This window comes from Megalobrama amblycephala, linkage group LG2, assembly GCF_018812025.1.
Source record: "Megalobrama amblycephala isolate DHTTF-2021 linkage group LG2, ASM1881202v1, whole genome shotgun sequence".
NCBI classification, from domain to species: domain Eukaryota; kingdom Metazoa; phylum Chordata; class Actinopteri; order Cypriniformes; family Xenocyprididae; genus Megalobrama; species Megalobrama amblycephala.
In genome coordinates, this window is record NC_063045.1 from 32,912,859 (window position 1) to 32,929,874 (window position 17,016).

Genomic DNA, 17,016 nt, shown 5'->3' on the forward strand with positions numbered 1-17,016 from the left:
TGGTATGGCTGATGGTGCACTGAATCTGGAGAAAGGATTTGTCTAAATAAAGAACATATCACAGTGTTACAAGCAACCCTACCTCAGAATGGTGTTAAAATAATGCACTAATAATAAAAATAATAAATGCAGTTAATGCAGCATATATAATACTGTACATACAGAAGTACAGTTTATGCAGTAGTTCATAATATAGTTCACCAGAATCTTGTCCCTGTTCCACAATTGGAAAAAATATGCATTAATATGTCAATATAAATTTTTCTGATATTAGTATACTATATTGTTGCAAATAAGAATTCTTAGACATCCTTTACATTTTTAATCCAGTACTGTATTAAATGTCTCAGCTTTTGACCATTTAGTTAATGTAATGAAGTTATGTGATGACAATTATTGCATGTTGTGTTTAAAATAGTAGGCAGTATATATTTTGCAGTAAGTATATGGTTGTATGGCCAGATGATGGCTGCACCTAAAATTTATTTGAGACACACTGTAGATATTGCTTAAAATACAATGAGAAATGAGTGTATGACATTTCCTAAATCATCAAAATCAAGATATCTTATTTTGGAGGGTTTCATTCTGCTATCAGTGACCCAGAACCAATGCATTTTGTATACACGGTCAGCAATAAATATGTGTATGTATGGTAGAAACTGTCTAATATGTGTTTGTTTCTTAACAGTCTGACAGCTACTACTGTATGGCTGTTCCTGTCCCCACGTCACGGGAGGCCTACATAGGTGAGTAGATGATCAACAGTTTTAGATCCAGTGCAGTATCAAACATCCAAACAAAGCCAAAACATGAGAGAACAAGAACTAAGACTCACCACATGAACTTTCTACAAATAGACCAGGCTTGCGACTGAACAAGGAAGTGTCCTTAAATTCACAATGAATGAAACCTGCCATCTTTATTTTTATGAGTGCAAATGCACTGTATTGTTTGGACAAGGAGTGGCTGCCAACCTGAATTCATATGCTTGAATGTTATTTGTTGTCTATGATCCCAATGATGACATGACTGTTTAATCTGATCAGGCTTTAAAGGTATAATCTTGTTCAGGCCAGTCTCTCCAGTTTAATTTTCAGATGAGACTCGCTGTATCAAAGTCTCTGCTGTGTGCTTAAGCAGATCTTTACACCAGTCATCCAGGCCAGTGAATCCCATGATATCGTGACTGATGACTAATGGCAGGCTGTTTGTGTTTGTTGAACTCGGCAACCACAGTGACAACCTCAACACTCACTGCCAATAAAATAAGTGCATGTTGAAAACCTTTGGTCTTCTTGTACAGTTGAGTGTTTACTGTATGGCTGGTGATGGTTGTTCAGGCTTTAGAGATTACCTGATATTCTTTTGTATATTTTGAATACTTTTGTAACAGATTAATGATTGTAGCAGAGGAAGCGATATACCAATTAATCCAGTATAAATTTGTCTACCAGAATAAGACTTTCGTTATTGTTTCTATCGCAGTCGCCAGACTTTCTTGCAGTTCTGAATCTCCATTGCTATGGCAAATGTAGTTAGGTTTTAATCATGAGATGTGAATGTGAGATTGCAGTCTTAATTAAATGTGATGAGATAACAAGGCAATGTACGTCTTTCTATCCTGTCCATTCAAGCTGCAAACAAAAACAAAGCGGTGTAGTCTGATTCATTGAAAATGGCTCATTTGATTGCTTTTGATTAATCAATTCAGAAAGACTCCCAAAATCAGGAGTTACTGGTTTGAATAAATCGGACGAATCATTCAGTGAATGAATTCATTGAATCAGCCTGGGGTGCATTTCCCAAAAGCATCGTTAGCCAACTAACATCGCAAGTTCCGTCGTTACTAACATAGTTCAACGATTTGGTGTTTCCCGAAACCATCATTCAAATGAACATTCTCAAACTACATTGCAAACTGTGGTTGGAACGACAGCTCTCGAGCTGTGGTTAGAAGCATAGTTTCTTGTTTTTATGACATGTGGACTTAATAAATCATTATCTTGAGGAAAATAAGCAAGCTGACATTAAGTACAATTAGGGCTGTGCATTTCGTCAGTAAAGCCTGTTCCCTGATTACCGCTAAATCGCCATCACCTGCTTTCAAATGTAGCTGCATTTAATAAACAGAACCGTAGTTCACTGACAAGCCACGCAATATCGCGTTCATTATCGAAGGCGATTCATCTGCGATATGAATGCGATATTGCGTGGCTTGTCAGTGAACTACGGCTCTGTCTATTAAATGCCGCTCCATTTGAAAGCAGGTGATGGCGATTTAGCGGTAATCAGGGAACTGGCTTTACTGACGAAATGCGCATGACAATCGCATGCGATATATCGCCCAGCCCTAAGTACAATGTATATCTTTTATTTCGAATATATACAAATGTCATTTATATATTTTAGTTTGTCAAGAGATTTTCAAGCACCGTTTTTGAAGAGTGTGCATGTGCATACGTGCTCTAGTATATCAGAACAAGCATTTGATCTGGAAATAAAGCAAAATAAATACAAAGTTTTGGCATGAAATCTCTAATGGGCAGGCCAATAGGTCCTTTAACTCAACCTGCTAATAACCACATCATTATCTATAGGTCACAGATGATTGGTTCCTGCTGTATTAGTAGCCAATGAGCTTGCGTGCTTAATCTTTAAATACATGAGTTAGCATTTGCTTAGCAGAGCAGCATGCTTCAGAACCCTCCACCTTCCCCAGCTCCACCTGAATAGATCTGCTACGGGTTATTCATGTACGCTATATTGTACAGCAGCAGCATGTCTTACTTGCTCACAGCAGCGTGTCGTGTATGTATTGGCAGAAGCGAGTCCCGTACTTGCTCTGCAGCAGCAATAAAGTAGCAGCAGCGTAGCAGACCTATTCCACCAAGACCAAACATATCTACATTGTCATACCCATTACCATACCAAACACTCAGAGAGTTGTCATGACAGAACTGAGGAAAATGAGAATTAGTCCTCTAATGCCATGTCTGTAATTTATATCAGAAATTCTAGAATTAATTAGATCTCAGACTGATTCATTTAAAGAAGTTATTACCACATGCGTGAAGTCGTGTACTATGGTAGTTACATTGAGTAGTTACAGCGAGTTACATTGTTGTTCGGGAAATGCACCCCTGAGTTACTGAATCAACATCTCACTTATTAAACTGCATGTTTGTTATCATTACATTCAACGATATCCATCTTGAAATGGAGTAAATTGAGGGATTATGAAAATTAATTCATTGTAATTGTTGACTGGTTGTGTGGAACTGACTTGTTTTGAATCTGTAACTGTCTATTAATGTGTTGTTACATTGTGGTGGTCTTTAGAGAAAGCAGGTCCACTCAGACTGCTGAGCGATACATTGTGTTTGTCTTGCTTTTGCCATCAATCAAACATCCCATCTATTATTCATAACTACAATAGAGATAGAGAGATAGGCCTTTCCTGAAGACATCTATCACTTTTAGTGTAGCATGTTAATGTTCACTGTGGTTTATGCCAAACAAGCAAACAGCATTCACCCTTTCAAACTCTTCAACAGAGGTTTCATGCGAAACGTACACTGTAAAAAAAGATTTTTTTTTTCCGCATAAAAAAAGATTATTGGAGTACATTCTACTTAAACATTTTACATTTAATTCATTGTGTTACTTGCCATTTCTTTGTAATTATTTGTGAAATGTACTAGCAGTTTCTGAGTGAAAATTGTTTCGAAGTAAATCTGGCACCAGATTTTTTTCAGTGTACAGTTCTCTTATATAGCTTGAGCCAGCTTTGCGAAGTGAGATCTCTTTTAAAGTGTGCTGACTTTCCAGTATATGTTTTTGTGCAGAAATGCTATGACACTGATTTATTAAGATACATTTGATTGTCTTTTAAGATGCTCACCTTACCATCTCCATTTTCTCATTAAGATTGCTGAACTTAAAAAAAATGTTTCTGTTCTCAGTGGACTTTATTCCTCATGCCAGTATGGACACAGCCCACCACATGATTTTATATGGCTGCAAAACCCCTTATGCCACTCAAGGATATTGGTGAGTCACATTTGACATCTTGAGAATTGCGTCTTTGCTATTTAATGTTGAAGTGTTTGTGTGGTTTTATTTTTTTCTTCTTTGATATTATTACCATACTATATTTTGTCAGCTTAATTTGCAGACACAACTGTAAGTGGAACTATAAAAACATTGTCAGGCTGGTTGGGATGCTCAAACAAAAAGTGCATACATACTGTATCACTACCTTTTAGGGGTGTAACGGTACACAAACCTCACGGTTCGGTACAGTTTTTGGTACAGCAGGTGGAGAGAAAACTAAACATAAAATTGCTTTTTTTTATTATTAAACAGAGGTTTACTGAACAAATTGTGTTTTTGTCTTTAAATATATTAAATTAAATTAAAACTAAAAGTTTCTTAAGGATAAAAAAAATGATCTCTGCTAATGCTATAAACTATGTAGGGAGCCCTAACTTGAAAGAAGCCCAAACTATTAGCCTAAATTCAATTGCTTTTTATTTTTAGATAAAATAATCAACACTCAAATAACAAATTGTATGCAAACCTGTAAGCTGCACCTAAGGCAGTTTTTGCATTAACTTCTAAATGTTTTTAATCCAATTCGTTGTTGAAATATAATCATTTCTACACAGTGGCTGTTATTTTAACATCAGATTTATTTAAACATACATTAAATAGCCTAATCAGGATATCACTAAAAGGTTAAGTAAAATAATGAATATATTGGCTAATACAGTGCATATATTAAGCGAAAGAGTTCATTTCTCTAGCGAACTAACAAGCTGTGAACACTGAATGGCTTTTCTGAGGTAAATGCATCATGACATATTGTTGAATACGGAAGCTTTCATTGATGTCTTTCCACCGTTGAAACACTGAATGAGCGATTACATGAGATATGACCGTTTCAGTAAGTTGTACTGAATCTTGCAACATACCTTCAGATGTTCTTTCATGTTTATTCTGTAACTAGTATTAAGGAGGAAGAGATGAACACATTCACTTGCGCTCCGCGCTCGCGCTGCCGGTTGAACTGAGGCGCCTGTACAGTGATCTGTCACCCCACATCAAAGCACGTCAAAATGGCATTTTCTGTTTAAACTTAATGATTTCGTGGACAGAATTTGAAGGATGACACTTTGTTTCTTATCGAAAGTAACAAAACGCAGAGCTTATTGCGGTTATTGGTGGTGAATATTGGTTGCAATGTAATGCTTCGGTACACACGTGCACCGTACCGAAAGCCCTGTACCGAAACGGTTCGGTACAAATACGTGTACCGTTACACCCCTACTACCTTTGTAATAAAGTGTTTTTTTTTTAATGTCTTTATTCAGCAGGGACACATTAAATTGATCAAAAGTGACAGTGAAGACTTTTACTTTGCAACAAAATTATATTTCAAATTAATGCTGTTCTTTTATACTTTGTATTCATCAAAGAATCCTGAAAAAATTTATCAGTTTTCACAAAAATATGAAGCAGCACAACTGTTTTCAACATTGATAATAATCATACATTGTTCTTGAGCAGCAAATCAGCATATTAGAATGATTTCTGAAGGATCATGTGACACTAAAGACTGGAGTATTGATGCTGAAAATTCAGCTTTGATCACAGGAATAAATTACATTTTACAATTTATTCACATAGAAAAGAGCTATTTTAAATAATATTTTCACATTATTTTTACATTATTATTATTATTATTATTATGTACTGTTTAGTTAATTAAATGCAGCCTTGGTGAGCAGAAGAGATTTCTTTCAAAAACATTAAAATCTTGGTGAACTCATACATATTTTAATTCTGTTAAATAATGAGTGAATGAAGAATAATGTCATTATGTCAGCAATTGCAGAAACTGTAAGTAGTACAGTTTTAGATTTCATCTGTTTAGTGTTAAAAACACTAAACTCCTCTCTTTGTTTTATGTACATAGTCAGCAATAAATGTTGAATTCCTGTAGAAGTGTACTTCCTGTAGAGTACACTTGTGGCCTTGTGACACTTTCAAAACAGTGGATCTCAGTCACTAAGCATGCGTACGCAATAATTTGTGTGTGAAATCTGTATACGAATGTTTTCATGGAACCAATCATGGATTCATCAGTAGCTTTCATTTATTCTAAATTATGAAAAAATGTAAGAACAACTGAAACCACTTGTACACAAAAGTCACACACTCTTGGTGGCCTTATAAACAAGTTAAGATGAAATTTTAAACATAGATATAGACCTTAAATATATTTCAATATAGGCCTCGTCTGTCAGTAAAAGAGTAAGAAACGGTGCGTTGTAACTCAAACTGTGAGTTAGCTCTGCATAAAGACACAGATACGTGTATTGTACAGCTGGCTAATCAGATGTCTGTAATGTCTGTATAATGTCTGTGTTTATTGCGTTTGAACTTGTTTTGAGGATGACACTCTTGGCATTGCTCGGATCTTACTGCGCATACTGTCAGGAGAGAACACGTCTTTAGAGAGCTTCATGTTTGCTGAGAGTGACGAAAGAAAAGGGTATGTGGAATGCCCTTTTATGGACATGATTTGGGTCATCAACATTAAAACGAGGTTAAGAAGAAATTAATGTGCATACACACGTGTTGTGAATAGGCAAGAAGTTTTCATGAGAAGTTCAAATGGGCGAATAAATACGAATAGTGTACACAATTATTAGTAAATGAGACCCATTGATCTCTTTGTTTGAGTGTTTGACATGATGACTTCTGATTCAACCTAAAGTGAGTTTGTGGTGGGATTACAGTACCTGTTTGTCTTGTGACAAATGTGTGTGAGGTGGAGGAGTGTTTGGGAAACAATTCATATTCTTGCATTTCTATCGAAAGAAGAGAATGCTTTCAGTGTACTAGCCATGTGATTTTGAAAACATCTCATCTGAGCCTTTCTTCTGTCCTGTAATGTAAAAATGCTGCATTATTACCAAAATTAAACTGAATGCTTTGGCTAATATGTGCTACAACAGCAGCTTCCTCAGAAAGAGAAAAGTAATAGAACTGCCTGTTACTACGGCAACCGTGTGCACCTTGACAACAGCATCTGAGATGACCTGAAGGAAAGGGAGGTGGTTCTCATCCTTTCTTCAGGTTCCATTGGCTGCGTGATTAGATGCACAAAGAAATAATAACATGTGGTGCCAGTGAAATACATTTGCTCATGCTCATGCTTTGACAAAGCTAAAATATATTTTAAATTTACCGCATATCTGCCTCATTTTAATCACAATGGCTTCATTCCCCTGCCATCAGTCTTCACTCTGTAGTTTTCCATATTCCAGTGGCTTCTCCCTTTAATGTCATTCATGTATTGTAAAACATTCATCATGCAGATACTGCAGGGAGCTTCTCGTGGCTTGCACACTTTCATAGTGTTAGATGTGAGGCTTCTGGAGCTCAGCATGACAATAGGCTACTTAATATGCCAAACCAGCAAATGTTTGGAAATACAAGATCTGAAGAGGGCATGAGTCATGTGCGGCCCCAGTGCAGTGAGATGTTGGGTCTTTTATGTGGGGAAAAAATATTTGGATACACTATCATCTTCAAAAGTAGTCAATAGAAATTTTTACAAAGTGTATGGCACATCAAATCTGATTAGAGTGTCAACATATAGGGCTTGGACAATGAAACTGAAACACCTGGTTTTAGACCACATTAAAGGGATAGTTCACCAAAAAATGAAAATTATCCCATGATTTACTCACCCTCAAGCCATCCTAGGTGTATATGACGATCTTCTTTCAGAGTCAGACGAACACAATCGGAGATATATTTAAAAATATCCTTAGTCCTCCAAGGTTTATAATGGTTGTGTATGGTGGCTACATTTTGATGACCAAAAAAAAAATGCATCCATCCATAAAAAAATTAATCCATATGACTCCAGGGGGTTAATAAAGGCCTTCTGAAGCAAATCGATGCCTTTGTGCAAGACAAATATCCTTATTTAAAACTTTATAAAGTAAAATAACAAGCTTTCGGCATGAAAGCCCTACGCATTCAACGTACATCCAAAAAGCGTTAAAGGTGCCCTAGAATTAAAAATTGAATTTACCTTGGCATAGTTGAATAACAAGAGTTCAGTACATGGAAAAGACATACATTGAGTCTCAAACTCCATTGTTTCCTCCTTCTTATATAAATCTCATTTGTTTAAAAGACCTCTGAAGAACAGGCAAATCTCAACATAACACTGACTGTTACGTAACAGTCGGGATCATTAATATGTACGCCCCCAATATTTGCATATGCCAGCTCATGTTCAAGGCATTACACAAGGGCAGCCAGTATTAATGTCTGGATCTGTGCACAGCAGAATCATCAGACTAGGTAAGCAAGCAAGGACAATTGCAAAAAATGGCAGTTGGAGCAATAATAACTGACATGATCCATGATAACATGATATTTTTAGTGATATTTGTAAACTGTCTTTCTAAATGTTTCGTTAGCATGTTGATAATGTACTGTTAAATGTGGTTAAAGTTACCATCGTTTCTTACTGTATTCACGGAGACAAGAGCCATCATTATTTTCATTATTTAAACACTTGCAGTCTGTATAATGCACAAACACAACTTCATTCTTTATAAATCTCTCCAACAGTGTGTAATGTTAGCTTTAGCCACGGAGCACTAGCCTCAAACTCATTCAGAATCAAATGTAAACATCCAAATAAATACAATACTCACATAATCTGATGTATGCATGCAGCATGCATGACGAACACTTTGTAAAGATCCATTTTGAGGGTTATATTAGCTGTGTGAACTTTGTTTATGCAATGATAGAGTCGAGAGCTCAGGGAGGGGGCAGAGAGCGCGAGCAATTAAAGGGGCCGCAGCCTGAATCGGCGCATTTCTAATTATGCCCCAAAATAGGCAGTTAAAAAAATTAATAAAAAAAAATCTATGGGGTATTTTGAGCTGAAGCTTCACAGATACATTCAGGGGACACCTTAGACTTATATTACATCTTGTAAAAAAACGTTCGATGGCACCTTTAACTTCTGCGACGTAGTATACAATGCCATGATGTACTACGCTATGTCTTACGCTATAACGTGTAGTACGTCATGTCATTGTGTAGAATGTCTTGAGGGTGAGTAAATCATGGGATAATTTTCATTTTTGGGTGTACTATCCCTTAATTTATTAGTATGGTGTAGGGCCTTCTTTTGCAGCCAATACATCATCAATTTGTCTAGGGAATGACAGATACAAGTCCTTCACAGTGACCAGAGGGATTTTGAGCTTCTTCCAGAATAGTGACCAGGTCACTGTGTGATGCTGGTGGAGGAAAACATTTTCTGACTTGCTCCTCATAAATACCCCAAAGTGGCTCAAAAATATTTAAATCTGGTCTCTGTGCAGGCCGTGGGAGATTTATTTCAAACTTCACTTTCATGTTCATCAAACCATTCTGTCACAAGTGTTGCTGTGTGTATTGATGCATTATCATGCTGATACTCGGCACCCCCTTCATGGTACAATGTTTGAACCATTAGAACTGCCAAGAACTACCGAACCATAATAAGTAAGGTATAATTTCCTATAATTTATGCTGCTCGGTTGACTTTGCCAGTAAACACTTATGGCTGAAAACATACCTCTGTATGTTTGATTATAGTTTTGTTTAAGCAATTCAACCTGTCTGACGTATTGGCTCAACCAATGGCTTTAGAGTTTGAGGCGGGGCTATTTGCTTGCATTTTCTCACTTAATTTTCACTAAAATGTGTTACTGTGTATTCATATAAGAAAATTATAACTATACCATTGTGAATGGATGTGTTAAATGAGTAATGATGATGCTTTATTGTTGTTGTTGTTGGTTTGCTCAGGGATTGTGGGAAAGAGCTGGGGACCTGTCGGGATCAGGCCAAGATCATGTATGCATGGGCCAGGAATGCTCCTCCAACCAAACTACCAAAAGGTGCTCGCCTTTCTCCTCATCATTTCTCCCTCTTCCTTCTGTCTCAAAGCAGCCGGATCAGTTTAGCCCATATAAAATACAAGTGATCATGAGTAAATGGCTCTTATCTGAAAAGCAATTAAAGCAGCTCTGATCTTATTTTGCACTCTTTTTTTTTTTTTCAGATGTTGGCTTTAAAGTTGGAGGAGACACCAGAATTAACTACTTTGTGCTGCAAATTCACTATGGTGATGTCAACAGTTTCAGAGGTAAACAGGAATACAGCAGATCCACAGTTAAGCCAGAGTATTGTGAGATCAGCATGTTTTAATGACAGCTCCATCAACCAAACTTGACATTCTGTTCAGGAAAAGTTACTATGTATGATCAGTTAAAGGAGTAGCACACCCAAAATAATTTTTTTGTTATAATTCATTTACTCACCCTCCTCTCATTTTGACAATTTTCTGTATGCACCTAGATGCCTGTCAATCACTGCTGGTTTAAGCAGTCCTGCCCATTGAAAACTGTTGTATTATGGCTGTAACAGCGATGAAAAGAAGCTGCACTTCTGTGCCTTGAGATGTGACTAAAGTGTTTATCTTGTCTTGATTGTAGATCATCATAGAGACTGCTCAGGACTCTCTTTAAGAATGACTTCCAAACCGTAAGTTATTGCCAAACATGAACATTTTGTCATCGTTTACTCACCTTCATGTTGTTCCAAACCTGTATGACTTTCTTCAATCAACGTTGCCAAGTCTGACACGACTGACTGTTTTTTAATTGAACACCACTGCAAAATGAGATTTGAGATCTGGAGCAGAGGGGAAGATTATCAGTGAATTAGGACTTAAATTTGGGTCAGTTCGTCACACAAAGTTAGCGTATGGCTTCAGAAGACTTGTAATTATTGCAAAAGTCGATTGGACCACTTTTTTGTCTCTTATTCTTGTAATGTACCAATAAATAGTTTTATATTTGATTGAAATTCTCTATTGAAACCTTGTAACACTGAGAAAAAGCATCTATTTAAGCTTTCAGAGAGTCTGTGGGTTAATTGTAACTGTTTGGACAAGCAATTTTACGAAGAAAGATCCAAAAATATAGTAAAACGTTGTTTCTTAATGCAGTTTGTATAATGTTAATGAAATGGAGTATTGATTGAACATGAATAAAAACAAAACACGCAAATGAATCATCTCCAGTTCAGCTCACGTCTGCCCTAATTTATGTCACTCATGTTAAAGGGCACAACTCTTTATTTCCTGCATGTAAATGCAGCTCACCGAACATGTCACGGATTGATAATGTAAAACTCCGGACAAGTCTTGCGTGTGTCCGTTTTTAAAGTGTCTTGACTGCCGTACAGTCTGACAACGAAGTCAACTGAGATCCTACAGTGTGACATGGCTTAAAGTTGGGATCATGTTCGTACAGTCTGACAACATTCGTAAAGGACAATTGTAAATCGTACAGCGTGAACCCGGCCCATTGTGTTCTCTTTGAGCATGTTTTGAATGTGAGTGGAGTAGCCATAAAAAAACAGGGTGAATGGCATGTCAACGGCATAATGTCTGTCTATTATGTTTGTAACAGGTGCGTAAATCGACCTGAATCCAACAAACTTGTGAAAATAGATATGTAAATAGCCACTAGGACATAATTTGTGGTTGCATCTGAATTAGTTTGTTTTATGTAGTGACTATTGTATAAAAAAGAATGGATGTTCATCAGTGAAGAGTAGACACTATATTTAAAATTCAAATGTTAAGAAAGTAGTTCTTGAGATGTGGTAATTGTTGAATAAAATTGACTCCGGACTGTAGAATTACTGAAAAACAATGTCCTCCTTTGCATTGTGGGTACATTACCTCCTCAGGTGTGCATTATTTTTCAATAATTCAGTGTGCTGTCATCCGTTAATCCATACTTAATCATATAACTATTAAGAGCACCTTTAACTGAAATCCCTTTAAATGTGATGGATGTTGTGTTCTCTATGCAGACAGCCCTTTATTGCTGGCATGTATCTGATGATGTCCTTGGACACTGTCATTCCTCCCGGGAAGAAAGGTATACCAACTTTGTTACAGTTTTCAACTATTTTCCAGTTTGGCACTAATAGTCTTACAGACATTTAAGTTTGTGAAAGGCTTCTGAGCTCTACCTCAAATGTTGTGATCATTTTATGAATTCTTGTCACCTTATAAATGTATGTTGTGTTATTTATGATGTCTGATGATTTTGGTGTTCACAGTTACCAATGCAGACATTGCTTGCACTTACAAATCTTTCCCGATGTATCCATTTGCCTTCAGGACACACACACACAGCCTTGGTGAGACACTGCATTTTTAAAATATATTTATTTGTTATATCTAGTAAGTTCTCTGCAAATTGTCTTTTATTTTTTATGGTAATGGCATTCGTGTTGCGTGTCTTGTGCTTCAGGTAAAGTTGTGAGTGGGTACAGGGTTCGAAATGGACAGTGGACTCAGATTGGGCGCCAGTCTCCGCTGTTGCCACAGGTATGTTTAAACAAGTCCTCTCTGCTTGGTCAAGCATGATGGGAAGGGAAGTTAATGCATTATGTTTCACTGTTGATAAGTGTTGTCAGTCATGTTAATGACCCATCAATGTCATTGGGCCTCATTTATCAATCTAACATAGAAACGAGCACAAATCCGAGCACAGAAATCATCTTACGACAGGGTTCACTTGTGATTCATTAAACATTCGTATGCTGGCAATCCTATCGTACGAATGATTGCATGTTGATAAATGTGGCGGCTGAAAACAGTCCCTAAATATTTTAGAAGCCTCGCCCCTAGAGTTTACGACACTGAAACGTAACCCGGCCAAGAAGAAGAAGTAATCTCATGTAAGCGAAATTCATTTTACACCAAAACACCTGTTAACCTTGTAATAGCAAACAATTACATTAATATATATGTATATACTGGTAAATAAATGAAACATTCATAGGCCTATTGTAATTCCCTCCACAACAAAACCTTCAAGTTTAATGGTATTCAGAACAGAACAAGAATGAAAAGAAGTTATAATTACATATATTAAACTATAATATAAAACATAAATTAGATAGTCATAGTGGCATTCATTATAAACAACATACAGACAAACCGAAATTTATTCAGACACCTTGAACATTTCATTCATTAATACAATTTATTTACTATAGTTTAAAAAAATGGTAATAAAATATGACAAGGTCTCAGAGTTAAACTGTGTCAGAATAAAATAATCTTAATTATGTCAGATAACACTTAAGCAAAACATGGTCAGGCCAAAGTGTCTGAATAATTTTTGGTTCCAAATTTTTATCAATTTTACTGGTAGTCCACGGTATGAAGAATGTCACAGTTTACTTTAATTTGCCATCCTCACTTACATAAATGAACTATAGTGTCCTGCACCCACTAGTAAAAATATATCAAAAATATCACAAATGTCTGAATAATTTTTTCAAGCCAAAATGAATTTTTTTAGGCTAAAGCGAAACTGTTGGGCTTGAGCCTCTCTTATTTGCCAAGAATCCAAATATGTTTCTATATTTGCAAGTAATATTTTGGTTGCTAAATTATTATTCATTGTGTAAACAGTTAAGGCTTTGTACTTCACTCCTGTTCCAATATCCATGTTAAACACCATCCTTCACATGCGCAAAAATGTGTTTGCTTTTTTTTTTTTCTTCTTCTTGAACTAAAAAGAAGATATTTTGAAGAATGTTGGTAACCAGACAGTTGATGGTAGCCACTGACTTCCATAGTACTTTTTTTTTCCTATTAAGGAAGTCAGTGGCTACCATCAACTGTCTGGTTACCAACATTCTTCAAAATATCTTCTTTTTAGTTCAACAGAAGAAAGAAACTCATAGAGATTTGGAACAACATGAGTAAATGATGACAGAATTTTCATTTTTTGGGTGAGCTGTACCTTTTAATGTAGGTCTTTGTTTTTCCAAACGTTTTGATGCCAAGGACCTTTTGCGAGGGACTCCATTCTTAAAATATAAAAGCAGCTACATATTTTCATGTATAATGGCCCATGTATACTGTGTGAGAAAATTAAGTGTATCATTATGAAGACATTGTGTTACTTTTACACATTTAAATTTGACAGACGCTTTTACCTAAAGCAACTTACACTGCATTCAATTCATACATTTTAGCCGTCCATGCATTCCCTGGGAATCAGACCCATGACCTTGGCTTTAGTAGTGCCATGCTGTACTGTTTGACTACGGGAACGCTGTTTGGGAACATGTTTCCTAAGTAACAGAATTGGGTTTTGTACTGGAATTGTACTTCAGCAAGTTTAATCAAATATTATTTGGAAAACCTAAAAAATAAATGCTTTTAATTAAATTCTTGTGCATTTGTGAAGCTGTTTTCAATAAATCTGATTCCAAGGCAGTTTTACAGAGAAAAGTTTCCTACAGAAAGCTAAAGGCAACAGTGGTGAAGAGAAACTCTGCAGAAAGATAAACAAATACTTATTTTTGAGTATTCTTTAGAAAGCAGAAACAGTATTGTTAGCGAATTTTGTAATTGTGTTAAATTGCATTAATCATGTTTAATTAAGTATGGCCTCTTTGGATCCTGCAGGGCGTTTGCCAGTTTGAAAGCATAATAAAAGTACTCCAAAAATTTAATATATAAACAAATAAGCAGGAATGTTCTGAAATTTGCGAATGACTTGTGTAGCAAATTATGTTTTTTTGAGCCTGCAGATATGTTAATGTTAAAGGGAAAGGTTCACCCAAAAATGTATATTATGACTTTCATTTATTTTTGAAACACAAATTATGCTATTTCTCATCAAGCAAGCACATTTGTTTTTCCATTTACCATGTAATGTTAACCACTGTTTACTTGTGAATAACTATGGAGTTATTTTTCTGACAAATGTCGAGAGCACATTATTGTGACGCGAGAGCACATCAATATAATGCGCGAGCGCAAATCTCTCCGCTCGCACACGGATTTCCTTTGCTCTCGCATAAAACTGGACGCACGCTCTCAAATATACAGTGCTTTCATATGAACCGCCTCTCCTCTCGCTCAGATATTGCGTGTACACGCTCAAACTGCACCTGTGCGCTCATGAATCTCTCCGTGCTCTTGCAGAAATTAATTTGCTTCTGGATTAAACGCTGTGAAAAGTTATCAACCAATCAGAAGAGACGACTGATCCATGAAAATGCTACGTGGAATCTTATTTGCTGAGAGTGAACTGCACATGGAATTCTTTTGAGAAAAATAGATATTTAATTTCTTTAAAATTTAATAATACAATACAATTTTACAATGTAATAATATTTAATAATATTAATCAAAATGTAGGCCATATCTTGGATGGTTTCTATATTAATAAGCTTGTTTGTCTAACTGCATCCCATTACACGTCAAACCCCACTGAACGATTTATCCAAAACCATCATATTAGCCAATATCATGGACCAAAACATTAAATTAAACATTAATTTAAAACAAATGATTAAACAACTAATTTAATGTTATAAATCAGTCTATTTAGAAATGTGTAAAATGTTATAAATTAGCCTGTTAAAAAATAATAGGCTAATTTATAACATAATTTGAAATTAATGAAGACAGTGTTTTTAAACAAATCTCTTGAATTAATGATTCTGATACATCAAATACATTTTAACAGTCACTGGTCACCGCCTACTGGCAGAACAGTGTAATAACATTAGTATCAAAGGTCATTTACTCATTTTTATGAGTAAATGCTGAAATCTGTGTATATTCGGATTATAAATTGTTATTGCAATACTTGCGTTAATATTTAATGTTTGCAACACAGAAGTAGCAATAGTGTGTTGTTGTTAAACACTTTGTGAAGCTGTTTAAAACATATAGCTTACATGACCATTGCTTTTAGCGGCAATGCAAAAGCAGGTTTAAATATTCAGGTATGATTGTAATTTCAAAGGTTAAATAGACATAACCGAATCGTTGTCATTTAGGAATAAGATTGCGTTCTTTTGATTAATCGTGCATACTGTACATAAGAGCTTATAGCCAAAGTATTTTTGTATGTTATGTTTTACCAGACCTCAAAAGAAATTCACTATAGCTGGTATATTTGATCATCACAGTATTTAGGGAATGATGATCTGACCCTGATCTTGCTCTGTCTTATAATAAGGTTTCATTAACAATATTTAACTGCATTAGTTAACATTAACTAATAATGAACTGCACTTCTACAGCATTTATTAATCTTTAATGTTAATTTCAACATTTACTAATACATTATTAAAATCAAAAGTTGTATTTGTTAACATTAGTAAATGCACTGTGAAGTAAACAACCAACAAACAGCTGTATTTTAACTAACGTTAACAAATAAATATTAATAATTACAGTAATGTATTGCACATTGTTAGTTCATGTTAGATAATACATTAACTAATGTTAACAAATAAAAACCTTATTTTAAAATGTTACCTATTTTTTATATAAATTTACACAAGTACACAAAACGTACGACCACAATAACTTTAAAAAAAAAATTTTTTGTTTGTTTAGATAAATTGGGGTTTGACCTGCAATGTGATGCAGTTAGACTAGGTTACATTTGATTAATATTATTAAATTGTAAAGAAAATAAATATTCTTGTCGAAAGAATTCCAGGCGCAGTTCACTCTCAGCCAATAAGATTCCACGTAGCATTTTCATGGATCAGTCGTCTCTTCTGATTGGTTGATAACTTTTGACAGCATTTAATCAAGAAGCAAATTACTTTGTGCAAGAGAATAGAGAGATTTGCGAGCGCACAGGACAGTTTGAGCGCAGGACACAGTTTAAGCGTGTACATGCAATATCTGAGTGGGTGGAGAGGCAGTTCATAAGAGAGCACTGTATATTTGAGAGCGCACATCCAGTTTTGTGCGAGAGCAAAGGAAATCCGTGTGCGAGCGGTGAGATTGCATTGATGTGCTCTTGCGTCACAATAATGTGCTCTCAACATTTGTCAGTAAAATAACATCATAAA

At 35.6% G+C, this 17,016-nt stretch overlaps 1 protein-coding gene across 3 annotated transcripts in view; it reads left to right on the forward strand.

Moving 5' to 3' along the window:
• The window catches only part of pam (peptidylglycine alpha-amidating monooxygenase), a 56,169-nt gene that overhangs the window by 12,845 nt on the left and 26,308 nt on the right, over positions 1–17,016 (forward strand). For all 3 annotated transcript variants that reach the window (XM_048171317.1, XM_048171310.1, XM_048171322.1), the window contains exons 4-11: positions 692–749; positions 3,966–4,053; positions 9,898–9,989; positions 10,154–10,237; positions 10,587–10,635; positions 11,977–12,044; positions 12,229–12,309; positions 12,423–12,499. In XM_048171317.1, the coding sequence (XP_048027274.1) occupies positions 692–749; positions 3,966–4,053; positions 9,898–9,989; positions 10,154–10,237; positions 10,587–10,635; positions 11,977–12,044; positions 12,229–12,309; positions 12,423–12,499 (597 nt within the window). The remainder of the gene's footprint in view (positions 1–691; positions 750–3,965; positions 4,054–9,897; positions 9,990–10,153; positions 10,238–10,586; positions 10,636–11,976; positions 12,045–12,228; positions 12,310–12,422; positions 12,500–17,016) is intronic.